The 15785-nt window shown below is 42.6% G+C and overlaps 1 protein-coding gene and 1 long non-coding RNA gene across 2 annotated transcripts; one reads left to right on the top strand and one right to left on the bottom strand.

The window, feature by feature from the left end:
- The first annotated feature begins 3151 nt into the window (after nucleotides 1–3151).
- Nucleotides 3152–10520, top strand: LOC119891066 (neutral ceramidase-like). Its single transcript, XM_038702396.1, has 13 exons — nucleotides 3152–3274; nucleotides 3351–3437; nucleotides 4348–4452; nucleotides 4639–4720; nucleotides 5324–5439; nucleotides 7010–7104; nucleotides 8073–8112; nucleotides 8190–8288; nucleotides 8402–8497; nucleotides 9027–9173; nucleotides 9350–9406; nucleotides 9529–9617; nucleotides 10149–10520. Exons 2-13 carry the CDS (start codon nucleotides 3357–3359, stop codon nucleotides 10345–10347), a joined length of 1206 nt encoding a protein of 401 aa, XP_038558324.1. The 5' UTR covers nucleotides 3152–3274; nucleotides 3351–3356; the 3' UTR covers nucleotides 10348–10520.
- Nucleotides 10521–11359: 839 nt separating this feature from the next.
- Nucleotides 11360–15588, bottom strand: LOC119891065. The gene is made up of 2 exons (XR_005442390.1): nucleotides 15483–15588; nucleotides 11360–15060 (listed from the first exon to the last, which is right to left on the bottom strand). It is a non-coding gene; the product is annotated as an uncharacterized LOC119891065 (long non-coding RNA).
- Between the last annotated feature and the right edge of the window lie 197 nt (nucleotides 15589–15785).

Genomic DNA, 15785 nt, shown 5'->3' with positions numbered 1-15785 from the left:
GGAGTGAGAACGAGAAGTATTTTGAGCCACTGAACATGAAAATACATACTGGGAGAGCCCAAATATGTAATGCTGTAATAATAGTGTGTTATAGTGTATATAGCTGTAATATAGTTTTAACACTATTGATCATTTTAAACTTTTCCAGTTAGGCACCCCATCATACCATGACTCTCTATATAAGATATCAAACTTTTTTTATCAGAAAATAGACATGGCCTGATGTCTGTATTATTAACTGTAAACCTCCATTTCCAGAGTATTGACATAGCCCCAGAACCATGCAGCCGGCAGGATTTACAGGAGCAGAGGGGAGCTGGATGACAGCAGTCAACCGGAGTCCTCACTCCTACCTCAACAACCCTGAGGACGATAGACACAGTGCACACTTTATATCATCTAAAGCTAATAGAACTAGATTCTAGTTTTATCCCTTCAGTAGGAAACAGGTTCAGTATCTTGCCCAAGGATACACAACGATATGCAGCTGATTCGCTCTAACTCCTGAGCCACAGCCGCCTGATGTCATTGGGGTCATCAGGTGGGCACCCTGCTTCCATCCAGAGCCAGTTACTGCTTTTTCGGCAGCACTTGACAGGGACTTGATGGCTGTTGGAGGGAGCAACCCTTCACCCCTATCTCCTTCAGCAAACTGGTGGTAGATTTGGCAACAAATCCCCTGCATCCCACCGCTACTGGGAAGATGCTCTGTCTTCCAGCTGTTCTGGGATCTCAGCTTCCAGGTCGGAATATTTGTTCTTTTTCCTCTCACCCCCATGTTCCCATGGTACTGTTAATTCCACAACATAAGCCAGCTTTGTTGTTGGAGACAATGAGACCATGTCTGGCCGGAGTGGTTGTAGCCACTATTTCTGGGGAAACACAAGCTTCTTATCAAGGTCCCTTTCAGTTCCCAATCCTGCGCTGACTGCAGATGCTTGAATCCTTAGGTGTTGTATGATGCTCTTAATGTTGGCCAGTTGGTATGAAATTTGTGAAGTTGACCTGTCCTGCGATTTTTGGGGAAGTAGTTTGTTGTTGTTTGCTCCTGTTCCAGTATTGATGCCAGCTCTCTGAGTACTTGGTTATGCCGCCAAGTAAAGTGCCCTTGGGGGACTTGTAGTGCACCCTGATAGAATGTGCCTTAGGGATGCAGGTGCTTGACACAGGGAACAGGTGGTCTTCTCCATACCACACTTTCAGGTTTTGGGGGGAGGGTAGGAGGTCGTATGTGGCTCTGATGATAAAACCCGGCCTGATTTATAAAAAGAATCCCTGTATTTTCCCTCCAAAGACATTATTGATATGTTGTTATTGATCCCTTCAGGTATAAGTGGAACACAGATAAACAGGTGTTGGTGCTCAAGTTCACTGATCGGATGGAGATGGGATCGGTATGCTCAGGTAAAAACACACAGCGCCCTCCTTTCGTGATAATAATAATAATAATAAGGCTGGGTATGATTTTTCTGGCACCTGTATGAGCAATATAAATTGAACAAATAAGGGATGGGTTGTATCTTATTTTCATTATTTATATTAGGTGTTATTAATATTTTTTTCAAACACAACATCTCAGATCAGATCAGCTCTGTCAGGCTTGTTATTGATCGATGTCTTGAAATCATGTTTAAAAGTTGACCAGAGTTAAACTCGATGTTTCAAGACAAAACTTGTGTGGGTTTACCTCACCGCTGTTGATGAATCTGTTTAAAAGCTTGTGTCTTACTCCATGCTGGTCTGACTGTCTATACGACTCCGCCCCACCTCACAGCTGGTTTGCCGTCCACGCCGTCAGCATGAACCTCACCAACCAAATGTGAGCAGCGACAACATGGGCTACGCCTCCTACCTGCTGGAGCAGGACAAGAACCCCGGAGATCTACCTGGACAGGGACAGGACCCTGCTGACACCTGCTGCAGGTCTTTCTGCTCAGGTTACTGTGAGCAGCACCAGGTCATCTCTGCCCTGGCTCCCATCTACCAGGCTGCACAGAGTCTACTGCTCGACCCTCTGATTGGTAGAGGTCGTACCTTAGCCAGAAAAAACACTGCAAACATCTTTATTTAGACAAGACAGAACAATCTGAACTTAGTCTATTTTAAACAGGGTTTATACTTTAAGTTAATTCAGTGGTACACTACGTGAGATGGGTCCAGCTATCAGTTCATGTCATATTCTGATTGGTTGGTTTATAGGAGTTGGTCATAGCATCAGTAGCAGAAGTTGGTCATACATTTGTGACTGTTTTTGGTATCCAAAGCACTAAATCAGAGGTTTTCAAAGTGGGACAGTTTAAAAGGGAAGCCAAGGGAATGAAAGTGAAAAAATTACATTAGTTATCAAAAGGTGATCAGTAGCCCAAATGTGTGTGATTTGGTTAGATAGAAACAGAAGTTTTGGGGAATGTTACCGTTTCCCCACTTTCCCAGAGTCAGAAACTAAATACCTGTCTCAGGACTCTTAGACCATATTACATTAAGTTACTGTGTGAAATTATATCAAACAGAAATGTCAGGATAGCCTGGCTATCCGGGAATTAAGCAAAACTAAGCAAGTTAACTAAGGGGTAGGGGGTGGGCTCCAAGCTTTGTCTGCCAGGAGGCTTACGGTCTCAGTCTTAGAGAACCCCGGGTTTTAATCATCTGCTGCTGGTCGAGTCTCTCAGTGAGATCTTGGAGCACCGTTCAGTAAGTTTACATGTTTACGTAAAAACATTTCAATTACTATTGATTCATATATTTTAATATATTTAACTATGTGTTAGCTAGAAAATCAGTCAGCATTGATAGCCGAGCAGGTTCTCATCTAATAGCGTCAGATATTGATGCTTTATCAAAGCCTGACCATGTGTCTGTACTTTACGCACAAGGTACCCTTCAGCGTCCGTGTCCGAGGCCTGGGTGGAATATATGCAGTTTGGTTATGTTTAGGAAAACATTTTGTTTTGGCTTGTAAGTAATAAGTACATTAAGTGCCAGTGTGTTTCATTTCCAAAACTTCCTCCATGTTTACATGTTGTCTTAGAGGGGCTCTGTGGAGTCTTACATTACATTAATCATTTGGGCTTCTGTCCTCCCCGTGTGCTGCTGCGACTCATTTTGGTTTTGTGCATTGTTATGTGTGTGTGCGTGTGTGTGTACTCAGGGAGGCTTCGTTGCCGGTTTCTCCTCCAGTAACCTCGGCGACGTCACTCCGAACACTCGAGGACCTCGCTGTGTGAACACCGGACTGCCCTGCGACTACCTGAACAGCTCCTGTCCTGTAGGAGGGGTAAACACACGCACACACACACCACACACATTCAGTATAACCACCAGACAGTAAACAGGAAGTGTTTGTCTGTCAGACTAAGATGTGTAAGGCGTTCGGACCTGGAGAAGACATGTTCGACAGCACAAGGATCATCGGACACAACATCTACAGCAAGGCTAAGGTACCCGTCCGTCCATCCTGTCTTTCAGTAAAGCCAGTCTGATCTCTAAAGTCTTATCTTTCTGTCGGGACTGACAGTTACACACCTGGCCAAACCTTTTCATATTCGATCTACCACTTTTAAAATATATAAGTAAAAAAAGATTACCTAGAGAATGTGTCTCCAGAGATCTTCCATAGAGAGGACGTCTCACTCTGTTGCAGTTGTTGAACAACAGAGTGGAGCCTCTTCCCTCAGAGAGGATTTAGGTTTACTTTTGTTTCTCACTGATGTAACGTTAACGCTTCCTGAATGTTTTCTACACCAAGCTTCGATAAATAAGAGAGCGGTAACTGATTTATTAGCGTTAAAACGTGATCTGTGCATTCTGCCATATGTCTTCTGTTTCAGTTCAGTTTCACTGGTACTCTTCCAAATAAGTTTTCACATTCACAATCTCTATATTTACACTTATGCAGTGAGGTAATCTGTCATTGAAGAGAGCAGCGCTGCAGCCTGAGGTGGATAAAACACAGCAGAGAAAATGGATCCATTAAAATGTTCCTGCACTGATTCTTAGGATCAGGACATCTCGAATTTTAACTCTAAACTATTTGAAGTAAACGTACGTGACATTTAATGATTCTTATTTCACATTTCACTTAATCACAGGTTAATTATTCAAATTATTAAAAACAAGCATCTGTGACATTTAGGGTCTTTGTTCAGGGAAGTTTGGGCAATGAAAAGAAAAGTCATCACAAATGTTGTATAAACTACGTTGTGGGGACACCAAACCCATTCCATCAGTGCATTGTGGGGACTCACATTCCTTATGAGGACTGAAATCAATTCCCCACAAGGCATGCTTTTTATTTTAAAGTTAGGAGAAGAAGTAGTCAGCACAGTGATGTGTCGCTGCCCCCTACAGGAGCTGTATGCTAACGCAGTCGAAGAGGTGACTGGCTTCCTTCACTCCGCCCACCAGTGGGTCAACATGACAAATGTTACTGTTCAGATCAACGACACACACACGGTCAGCAACACACACACACACACACACACACACACACTAGATACATCAATGGAAACACACAACGTGTATTAGCAAAGCTAGCGATGTAGGTCTGGGGCAGTGGACCCCAATTTACAGATATGTTATACCTGTATAAACTATTTACAGGTGTGTGTGTGTGTTTGTGTGTGTGTGTGTGTGTGACAGGTCAGTACATGTAAACCAGCTCTGGGTCACAGTTTTGCAGCAGGAACAACAGATGGAGGAGGAGACCTGAACTTCACTCAGGGTGATTCTACTCTTCTTCTACTGCAACTCGTTCTCAATCCCAAGTCGTTACATATGGACACATAGTCAAGACCCAATGGCGTCAATTTAGAACGCATTGGCGGGATCCCTGTAGCGTTGTTTATGAACTCTAAAAGTAAAAACAGGGAAAGTCAGAGTAAGGAGGTGGTTGGGTTGAAAAGGTGGTCCAGAAGCTGGACTTTCAACCAGGAGGACGGTGTTTGTTTCCCGTGTGAAACAAGAAGTCAACATTTAATGTTATTATTTAAGTTCCACAGGTTAAGTAAGTAATGTCGTTATTTTTAGCCAAACCATGGTCTTTTCCTAAACCTAACCAAATTGCCTAGAATCACAACATTAAGAAATACTTTTATTTTGAAAGTCAAATCTGACGTTGCATATTTATTGATGCTAACTTGACCGCGGAGCCCTTTACGTCGAATAACAACGCTAAAAGGTACCAAGGCCTTCAAAGCGACACCAAGGGGTCTGACTAATTGTTCATATGTGACGAGCTGGGAGTGAGAATATGTTTGCTGTTGCTCTGCTGTTTCCGGTTTGACATCCTGTATAACCGGATGTCTCTCTCTCTCTCTCTCTGTAGGCGCGGTGGAAGGCGACCCGTTCTGGGACGGGATCAGAGACGCTCTCCTGGGGGAGCCGTCCAATCAGACGCAGGAGTGTCATCATCCCAAACCGATCCTGTTCAGCACTGGGGAGGTGAGGAAGAGGCAGAATTTAACTCAGCAGGGCTCTCAAACTCAAGTTACTTGACCAGGGGCCACAGACCAGGGGCCACGTGCATAAAACTACTTACTGGACTTAAGGACACATTGAGTCCCAATGATGTGCCGAAATTTGTTGCACATTTGAAGATAAATATGATCTCAAATCGAAAGCACAGTTTCATTTCATAACTCAGAAAGCTGCTGTCAACAGGTCAGATATTAGTATTAAGGTGGATGATGATGATGATGATGATCTCATCATTGTGGAACTGGTGCCTCGTTTTACCTCCACAGACAGAGATGGAAGAAAAAGCAACTTAAACTTCTGTTTGCACACCGACTGTGTTCTCCAAATGAACAGCTGTTGTTCTACACACCTGTGGATATTTAAAGCACCCGTTCCACTAACTCCTCACCCGCAAAAGCCAATTTATACTTCTGCGTCGAATCTACACCGTACCCTGATTGCAAGAACCGCAAGAAGTTGGAATCGGTTGGTCGGCTTGGTAGCATCACATTTCCGTCTCGTTCTTCTTCTCCTGCCTCAACTGGTTTGTTTCATACAAACCATCTGCTCTGACGCCTTCTCTTATTTCTGTTTTTTAGTAATTTCACTAAAAGTAGCTGCTGTTTAACATCAATCAGCTCCAAGTCCAACATGGTCCACTCACTTTCAGCCGCCCTACACCAACGAAGAAGAAGAAACTCAACACAGTGGAACATTTAAGCTTAACTAGCGTTTTGGCAACGCAACTGCAGAGACGCAGACGCCATCACACAAGTATGAGTGCTCACGATGGCATGTATAGCCTACACCAGCAGCTATGGTAGACGCAGAAGTATAAATTGGAATTGGAAAACATCATCTGACCATTCAAAGAAGTTTTTGGCCTTTCAGCTTGCTCCATGGAAAAAACTGAAGGTATCAATACAGCTGGGTCATACTGCTCTACATGTAACTGAGACAGGAAGCAGTCACAACAAACCGCACAGGAAACTCCCACTTTCTAGATTTTATGGTCAGAGGAAAAGATGTTTTGGAGTAAATCACACGTGCTTATGATGACAGGTTGTGCAGTAACTTAAAAAATCTACTTTGGATGTCCAATGTTTCAGTCTCACTTGAAGTCAAAGATCTAAACGGGAAAAAATAAATGAACTAAACAGTAATTTGAGGCCCCTGATCGACAGTAAGTCATGCCAAGACCCTTTAAGGATATTTTAACTCTGGTTTACTCTTCACTCATTGAATCCATTCTGACCTTCAACGATTCATCCTGATACAATCTCCTCACCTCCAAACATAAATCAAAACTCTTCCTCCACCACTCTTTCCAGCTACTACCATCAGGCAGATGATGGAAAGTTACCCTGGCCCGGAAAAACATTCACAAGAAATATTTCATGGTACAGCTGCTGTTTTAAATGAGCCTTGGAGAATTTCTGTCACTGCTTTGGGACAGACAATAAAGTTATTTATCTATTTATGTCCCCATGAAGCCAGTTAAATCTGGTTATATCCAGATTGTTAATGTGTGTTAATGTGTTTTGTGCGTGTGCAGATGAACTGGCCTCTGCCGTGGCATCCTCAGATTGTCGACGTCCAGATCATCACCATCGGTTCTGTAGCTGTCGTAGCTGTTCCTGGAGAGATGACGTAACAACGTTTTACTTATACTACTGATGATCTACTGATAATACTACTGAGATTACTACCACTGAAAATACCACTACTGATGACACTACACTTCATACTGCTGATGTTTAGGGTTGTGCATCATATTGATTTTAACCGTTCCTTTTCCGATTCTTTTTTTTATTTATTTATTTAAAAGGGACAGTGCATATCAATGAACATTTCAGCAATATAAATGTGCCAGAATTAGCACGAAGGCTATTTTCCATCTCTAGTCCCTGGCAGGTCATCACAACGTACACTTAACACAGTTAAACATTAAATTAGATATTAATACAACACAATTTAAAAGACACCACCGTTTTTTACACAGGGTTATGTAATTTAAAGCGCTGTGTATGCAGCAAAGTGCCATTCTATGAAATTCAGTGCAAAGTATTTATTCGTTTCGATTCGGGTTCTTATCGATTCTCGATTTAGATTTTCTGCTAAGGTGAACAGAGTTTCTCCAGTTTAACATTGGCAGAAATAGGTCTGCTACTAGACTAAATTTGGAACTGATGATCGGATTCAAAACCAAATTTTCTAGAGGATTCCATTTGGAATTGTTGTTTTTGAAACGGTTCCAAGTTGGAACCTGTTCTCGCCCAATCCCACTGATGAAACAGCTTATTTAATAGTAGTAATACCACAGAGTAAAAATACTCTGTTACAAGTAAATGTGCTGCACAAACAATCTTACCCAAGAAAAAATACAAGTATTAGCATCAATGTGTACTTTAAGTGCAAAAAGTAACTCATTATGCAGAAGGACCACCTTATTTTTATCCTGGACTCTAGCTTCTACCTCCACACTTATAACGTCCAGTCAGAGTTGCTTTGAGTTGCTGCAGTCTTCCCGTTTCCAATCACTCTGATCAACATTTAGTAGTAACCACAGTAAAGCTTCCCACACTTCATCCTGACCCTGTCGCTCTGCACGTTAACAGCACCATGTCGGGGAGGAGGCTGAGAGAAACGGTCAAACAGGTGAGACACGCAAACATCAGCACCGCATCACACCTGCAACACGCCACGTGTTAACCCTGTGTGTGTTTGTGTATCAGGAACTCGAGTCCGAGGGGGCGTTCAAGGACACAGAGGTGGTGATCGCTGGCCTGAGTAACATCTACACTCACTACATCACCACCTACGAGGAGTATCAGGTACACAGCTACTGAGGCTCATGGGTACTGTAGTTTTTGAGTCGCCCCCAACAGATAAACAAAAGCACAACTTCTAAGAGACAAAGTGTAAATAAATCAAACTGTGTTTTCAGGTTCAGAGGTATGAAGGAGCCTCCACCATCTACGGTCCGCACACGCTCAGTGCCTACCTGCAAAAGTACAAAGGCCTGGCCAGAGCAATCGCACAGGTGGGGCAGGCCGAGTTCCACCTTTAATAATCAGCATTGATCCATTTAATAGATCATTGGATAACTTGAAAGAACACAAGTTGAAAGGAAGAGGTGAGATGGAAGGAGAGGCAAAGTACAAAATACTGTGTGAGTTGAAGGGACAGGTGCATTCAGGTGTTTTATTGGCTTTCCAAAGACATTATCATCATCTCCGATGTGGACAAATGTCCAGAAATCAGCTTAGAAACCAGAAAAAGATGCTGCCTGAGAATCTTCATGTTTTATGTTGTCTTCAGTATCACAGTAATCCAGGGAAAGCTGTATGTACGTCCATGCTAACAGCTAATTCAGCTGCTGTTAATTGGGACAACTGGACAAAATGTAAACATTTATAGGCTTATGAGAGATGCAGTTCCAAAACAAAGACAAACCGCAGGAGTGACGAAACCCATCTGACAGTATTAATGGTCAGACTGCCTCAGCAACATGGTTCTTAAAGAACTGGAACCCTAACAGATCATATTTATTTACTGGTGTGTGTTTTCAGGATCGAGTGTCAGAGCTGCCCGCCGGCCCTCAGCCTCCCTTCTTTCAGAAACTCTTCAATCTGATGCCTGCGGCCCCCGTTGACAGAAAACCGGTGAACAGCAGCTTTGGAGACGTCCTGCAGCAGGTGTACCCCGTCTACAGACAGGTAGGACACGACGTCCTCCTGTGCTCCACTGTCTGCTCGGCGGCATCCCGCAGGGCTGCTGCCCCGAACTCGTTTCCTCTTTCAGTTTGAACTGTTTTCCACCGTTGTTATGCTGACGACACCTCGCTGTTTCATGTTAACATACATCAACTGAAGCGTCTGAATGTGTTTTTCAGGGCGATGTTGTCTCCGTCACGTTCGTAGCAGGAAATCCTAGACATTCTGGAGACATCGTAAGACCAGCTGATTTGCCTTTTTGCTGAGTTTTGTAATATCGTTTTTTTGTTCGTTGTACTTTTCTAACTTTCCTGCTTTCCACCCTCTCCAACCTCCTCGGTCTTGTCGTTCGTTGCAGAGAGATAAAACTTTCATTACTGTGGAGATTTATGACAACAGAACAGAAACCTGGAATGTTGTCTACACTGATGCATCATGGGAGACCAGGTAGGTTAAAGTTCTGTGTACTCTATGTGAAAGCCAATGGTGGAGCAAGTATTTAAATTCTTTACAGTAAAATGTCCCTGCGCCTGTGGTACTATTACATCTCCTCTCCTCAGATTTTTCTTCCTTCTCATTAATGTAAAGCAGGATGTTGCTGCTGCAGCTCATTCTGAACTGTTTAGTTTCAGACTGCAGCTGATGATTCTTTTCATTCTGGATCAATCTGCTGATTGTTTCCTCCATCGGTCCATTGATTGTTTGGTTTGTAAAGATTCTGCTGTCAGTTACCCTGAGCCCAAAGTCACTCCTTCACAATTGTTTTTGAGTCCAAAGCTCAACGCTACTAACAAATGTATTTAGATTAGCCTAGTCCTCTGTGTCAAACTGTGTTGTAACTATAATCATGCCTTTCTTATATGCGGGTCACTGCTTCTAATTCGCCAAAATCTAAATCAGGCACCAGGCGTGGCCTTGCTGAAACCAACCTTTACCTCTAATTGTCTTTGAGGACAGTAAATGACTCTCTCCCTGCAGGTTTCACTGGCTGAAGGGTTCAAACCAGCAGAGTAACTCCACGGTCGAGTGGCACATTCCCCCGTCGGCCCCCAGCGGTTCCTACAGGATCAGACACTTCGGGCACTACAAGCAGCTGAAAGGCCTGCGGCCCGTCATCACACCGTACGAAGGCATATCCGACGTCTTCAGAGTCGCCCACAGCTTTTACTATCAGTGAGGTCAGCACCTCCTCCGAGGTCCCAGCTCCTGATCGTCGAGGAGCAGAAAACCAAGATGACATTCCAGGACCTTTCTTCAACAGCTCTGACCTGAAACTTGTGAATTTGTTGGGTTTTAGGATCAAATCAACAGTTTCATCCTGCGGAAATAAAATACAGATCATGCCTCGTGTCTCAGTGGTTAAATTTATGAATTAAAGCAAAACACTTTCCTAAAATCACAATAGAGATTATTTTGATCATTTTCCAAACTTTCTAAAAACGTATCATATGGTTTTTTTTCTTGCATGAATTAAATGAGTCATAGCAACAAATGTTTAGTAGTTTTGTGCTCACATTTAAACCTGCATTTACATTTTTATGGCAGAAACAAGCTGACTTATTAACTCCTTTTAAGTTGAAATGGTGAATTTAAAAGGAATTGAACTATACATCCAGCAGACAACATCGCTCTTTGGAGAGGTGTTTGTGTCCACTTCCATTCAGCTTTGTTTTGATAGAGGGCAGACATGCAGCGCCTCCAGCCACAAAGCTTATTTATGAAATTTCATGTGAGACAGGGCGTCTATCTGAAGCTAGCGTGCAGCCGTGTCACTGGCTTGGCCTTCAGATCTACATTTAAAAAGCAAATGAACAGAAAACAGAAAATGTTGTTTCAAAGACTAAAGTTCTGATGGTCTAACTCTATTTAATATAATATACAAAGAGGCATGACTTCAGGATCATCATTGTAGAAATAATATGGTAACCAACCATAATAAGTACATTTTGCTAATAATACTTGAGTGACAATGCAGAACTGTTTAATGAAGTGTTTTTACAGTGTGGTAGTAATTTACTAAAGTAAAGAAACTGAAAACATTCTATCATTCTACCTATTCTATATTTATGTATATTTTATAAATGTGAACACTATGTGAAATATATATTTTGGTTATTTTGGCCACAATGAATAAATCTGAAACTGTATTCAGGTTTATGTTTTGCTGAATAAAAAAAAACAACAAAAACTGTTAATAACAAAAATATTTATTTTAAATTCGTCTGTAGAAACTTGTCAAGCGAACCAGAACTGCACAACAGAGACATATTTAATCAGCATGACGAAGGTCAAAACACCAACACCAACGTGCACCGAAAGTCTGCATCCAACACAATATAAAATAACCTCAGTGAGACGTTTGTTTCTTAGTGAGACGCGGCGACATGTTAGCACGGACTTCAGGAATACAACCTTTCAACTATTGCACATTTCCAGGTGTTACAGCTCAACCTGTCGATTAAACATTTGATTTTTACATACTAAACTGGTTTTCCAGTAAAAAAGTTTCACTTGCTGGATTATGTTTTGTGTGGATATGGGTCGATTTAAAGGGTAAAAATTCCACCCATCAACACTAGACGCATGTGTTGTAAATGATCAGACCGTTTATATAGTTCACTCTTATTTACTTGGTGATACAGAGAGACTGTGGCCAACGCACGTACTTACAGTTAGATCCGGGTAACTTATTATTATTTGGCTGAACAGATGACGACCGCAGTTTCGTTCATTCATTGATTCAGAGCAGCTGTCCTGCTGTGTCGGCGCTCGATTAGACGTTTCTTACAAAGAAGGAGAAACCTACCGATGGTCTATAACTTCCTTCTTGTTACCTTCTCTTTCAAAGAAACTCCACCGGCAACAGAAACATGTTGGGGAAAACAGCAGCCAATTGCAGCCCTCGCTAACCCTAACCTAATGCTGCGTTCCAGACTTCTCAAAACGAAAATTTCTAACCTCCATGTAGTGAAAAGTACATACTCCGAGTCAGAGCTCCACTTGTGAACTCGAGGCATCTCCATGGAAGCACATACTGTAAATGGTAAACCATCAACTAAAAGGCAACGTAAAGTATATTTGCCTGTATTTTATTAAAATAATACACCCTATCATATAATAAAACCTGTTCTGGGAGTAAGAAAGTGCCAGTGTTATTGGGCAGCTGGTTACAGTATCTCTGACTTTTGCAGATTACACACTGATCTAGCGAGACGGGAACACCGTAAACGAGAGACGTATATTTATGTTGCTCTTTTTATTTAACACCACTCACTGCTGAGGGTTCAGCTGTGCGCACACTTGGCAAAGAAGCATCAGTTTGTCACGGTCAGCCATGTTTTTAGTCCATGTTTGGCGTAATGCACCTGGAACGCTTTCAGGTCGGAAGTCAGAAACTTAAACTGTGAAATTCAAGACCAACTGTGACTAGAGCGCAGCATTAACCAACGGAGGCAACGAGTACCAGCCAATCAGAGGCAGGGTTGTCAAAAATCTCGAGAGCGCTCAATCTCAAAACACTTTACACTGGTTTTGTGCAGGTTGGACGACAAGTTTCCTTGAAACGGTGCGCAACAGACTGTGAGGTACGTTTCCCCTCGTTTGGTGGGCGTGTCAGAGTGTGTTACCCAATCAGCAGCGACGTGTATGTAAGCACTGCCATATTAAAAAGGCAGTGAAGTGCAGCGCGCCTGTGTTCACAACAGGGTGTTCAAGGCATCACCTGCAGTTTGTCGGGGCTGAACTCGGCTCTGAGAAGCACGACAGCTACGTCGTACAACGTGACCCTTAACACAGTAAACCTGGAGGACGCAGTTCACCTGCATGTTCACCTGCATCTCTCCACAGACCATTTTGCATATCAAAGTAAGTAAATTCCCTTTGTCATCATTAAGTGCTATGATATAATCCTCCACATATCTCCATGTTGCTGTTTAAATAATATCTTGACATGCAGAACAACAACAATCATTGGTACATTGCATCTTCGTCCCACACGTTTCCAGTCAGAACGCACCTCAACGCGACGCTGAACATCGTCAGCTCTCTGATTTCTGACGTCGACTTCATCAACGTCTACCTCACGTTCCAATAAATCAGCTCGTTAATACAGACGTTCATGCCAGCAGAGCTAATGGCTGTACGGACGAACCAAGGCTGTGCTCATACACGGCACTACTGCTTTGTCCCAGAATCCTTTGCTTTATGATTCAGGTTTCAGATTCTCAATCCTCAGACACCAAACTGCAGTTACTGGTCTTTTTGGAAGGAAGGTCCTGCTGCTTCATCATCAAACCCGCCACCGTCTTTGTCCTCCAGGACCCCGGCGACACATTAAAGTGCTTTCAATTAGACAAAAAATGTTTTGGTCCATTAAATCAAACCAGATGGAAGTAACACCTTAGTTTCACCCACAGAAACATCCTCATCTTTGCAGACTGGAACAAATGCAGCTGTATTAAATGACTGAGACTTGACGATGCAGGTCAATAAATACACACAGTAGGCTGCTGGTACGTTTCCACTGACAGAGCAGAAGATGGTACAGAGAGACGTCTGGTCTCTTTTAAACTTTAGAAAACTCTGCTGGAGTATTTACAGTATTTTCACATGTTCAGTTTGGAGAGGAAGAAGTGAGAAAGTTTCTACCAACACGTTCTGTTAAACGTTAACATGCAACCATAACATTAAAATACTCTAACTGTAGTATGTTGGCATCAAACATGTATCATGTTAATGGAAACTTTAATAACATAGCACTATGTCTACGCTTCCAGTCTTTATGCTAAGATAACCTGCTGCAGCTTTATATGTGGCGCCAGAGTCAATCTGAGCATCTAACTCAGAGAGAGAGCATGCACCAAAATGTTCTTCTCTTTTAAATCAGTGTGTTGTTCCGGTTGACCTTCAAACGTTAAGTTAACTTCTCTTAAAAACCAGACTGTTCTCATAGCTATATCAATAAAACAGAAAAGTCAGAGTAAGGAGGTGGTTAGGGTGGAATAAAAACCAGACTTTCACACAGGGGACTGGTGTTCATTTCCTGTGTGAAACAAAAAGCCACCATTGGTGATGTTACGTAAGTTATGTAATTTAAAGGTTCAGTTTGGAGGTTTTAGTGGCATCTAGTGGTGAAGGTTTCAAACTGAAACCAAAGGCTCAGTCAACGTTCACCCCTCCCTTTCCAAGCGAGCAGGAGAAGCTACGACATGCTCCGTCAGCTCTCCTGCTAAATAACACGTATGCGCCTCCATTTGTTCCTCCTCCTCCTAATAAAACGCGCTCTGCAGAGCAGTTTGTCCGTTTGGGCTACTGTAGAAACATGGCGGTGCAACAGGGTGACCTCCATGTGAGAGGTGTCTGTGGACAGAAAATGTCTCATTCTAAGGTAATAACAACATTAAGGTCTTTATGCAGCGCTGAGAACATAGTTATGGACCTCATCTTGCATTTCTGTCATTAGATCCTCACAAACACACTGGACCTCGTATGTAACGTAGTTATTTTGACCCAAACCATGAACTTTTCCTAAACCTGACCCAACAGATGTTTCACAACGTTAAGCACTAGTTTTATTTCAGGCTGCGACGTTCTGCTCTCTTGAGCTCTGCAGCTGAAGTAGCTGAAATAAATAATAGAAAGGAAGAACATGTCGGTGCACCTCAACACGTTTCTTTCTGTAACTCTTCCTCTCCTCTCAACACAGAAAGCTCTTTTCTCATGCAGAGTTTCAGGGTGGAGGGAGTCTGTGGGAGTTTCCACTTCCTCTCACACGGTTTTGGTGACTTCCTGTTTGCTGAGGAGGACTTCCAGCAGACGCAGTTTAGCCTTGAGCTGTTTGTATTCCTGGTATTCTTCCTTCATCGGAGTGCGATCCTCTTTCTGGCAGATTCTGGCAGTAAACACAAGAGTGGCCATATTATTATTTACTTTTCATTTAGGACGTTTCCTATAATAATCCATCTTCACTGATCAGGTCAAATCTTAATGTCCAAATTCAGAGGAGTACACAAGGAACCTGCATTCTTCCTACTTATTTATTTATTTATAATTATTTACTTGAATATTTTAGGAAACTGCGTACTTACTGCTGCATTTAGTCATTTCATCGACAAATAAAATGAACTCCACCACGGGACGATTTAAAGAAAACATTTCACTGATAATTACTGAAGTAAAAGTACAAGAGTATTCATCTTGAAGAGCTTTTAGTTTTACAGAATGGAATTAACAGTTAATACTGGCAGATTATGGGTTAGAGGGGGGTGAAAATGATGCACGAGGGAGGCCACATGTCTCCGTTTGGTCTCTCACCTTCCAGTCTGACGGTAAAACTCGTCCTCAAACTCTCTCAGAACTTTACGCCTTGTCTTCTTCTCTGCCCTCGTCTCCCGCAGACAAACCAGCAGCTGAGACCTGGTTCAGTTGGAGAACACAATGTAGAGGTTGAAACCGGGACATGTGGTTGGACTAAGCCCAGTTTTAATCCCCCAAGAAGCAGCCAAACAGTAACGGAAAGCAGGAAGCAAAGAGGCTCCCTGTGGACAGGCTTTATATGCATGATGATCTGAGTCACCAACCAACACACCGGCGTTTGAGTTCTTACTTTCCGCTCAA

This window comes from Micropterus salmoides, unplaced genomic scaffold, assembly GCF_014851395.1.
Source record: "Micropterus salmoides isolate LMB-PRFRI ecotype aquatic unplaced genomic scaffold, ASM1485139v1 Ms_hic_scaffold_690, whole genome shotgun sequence".
NCBI lineage: Eukaryota > Metazoa > Chordata > Actinopteri > Centrarchiformes > Centrarchidae > Micropterus > Micropterus salmoides.
Note: the sequence above shows the minus strand (reverse complement) of the source record. Positions and strands in the feature narration are given on the sequence as shown.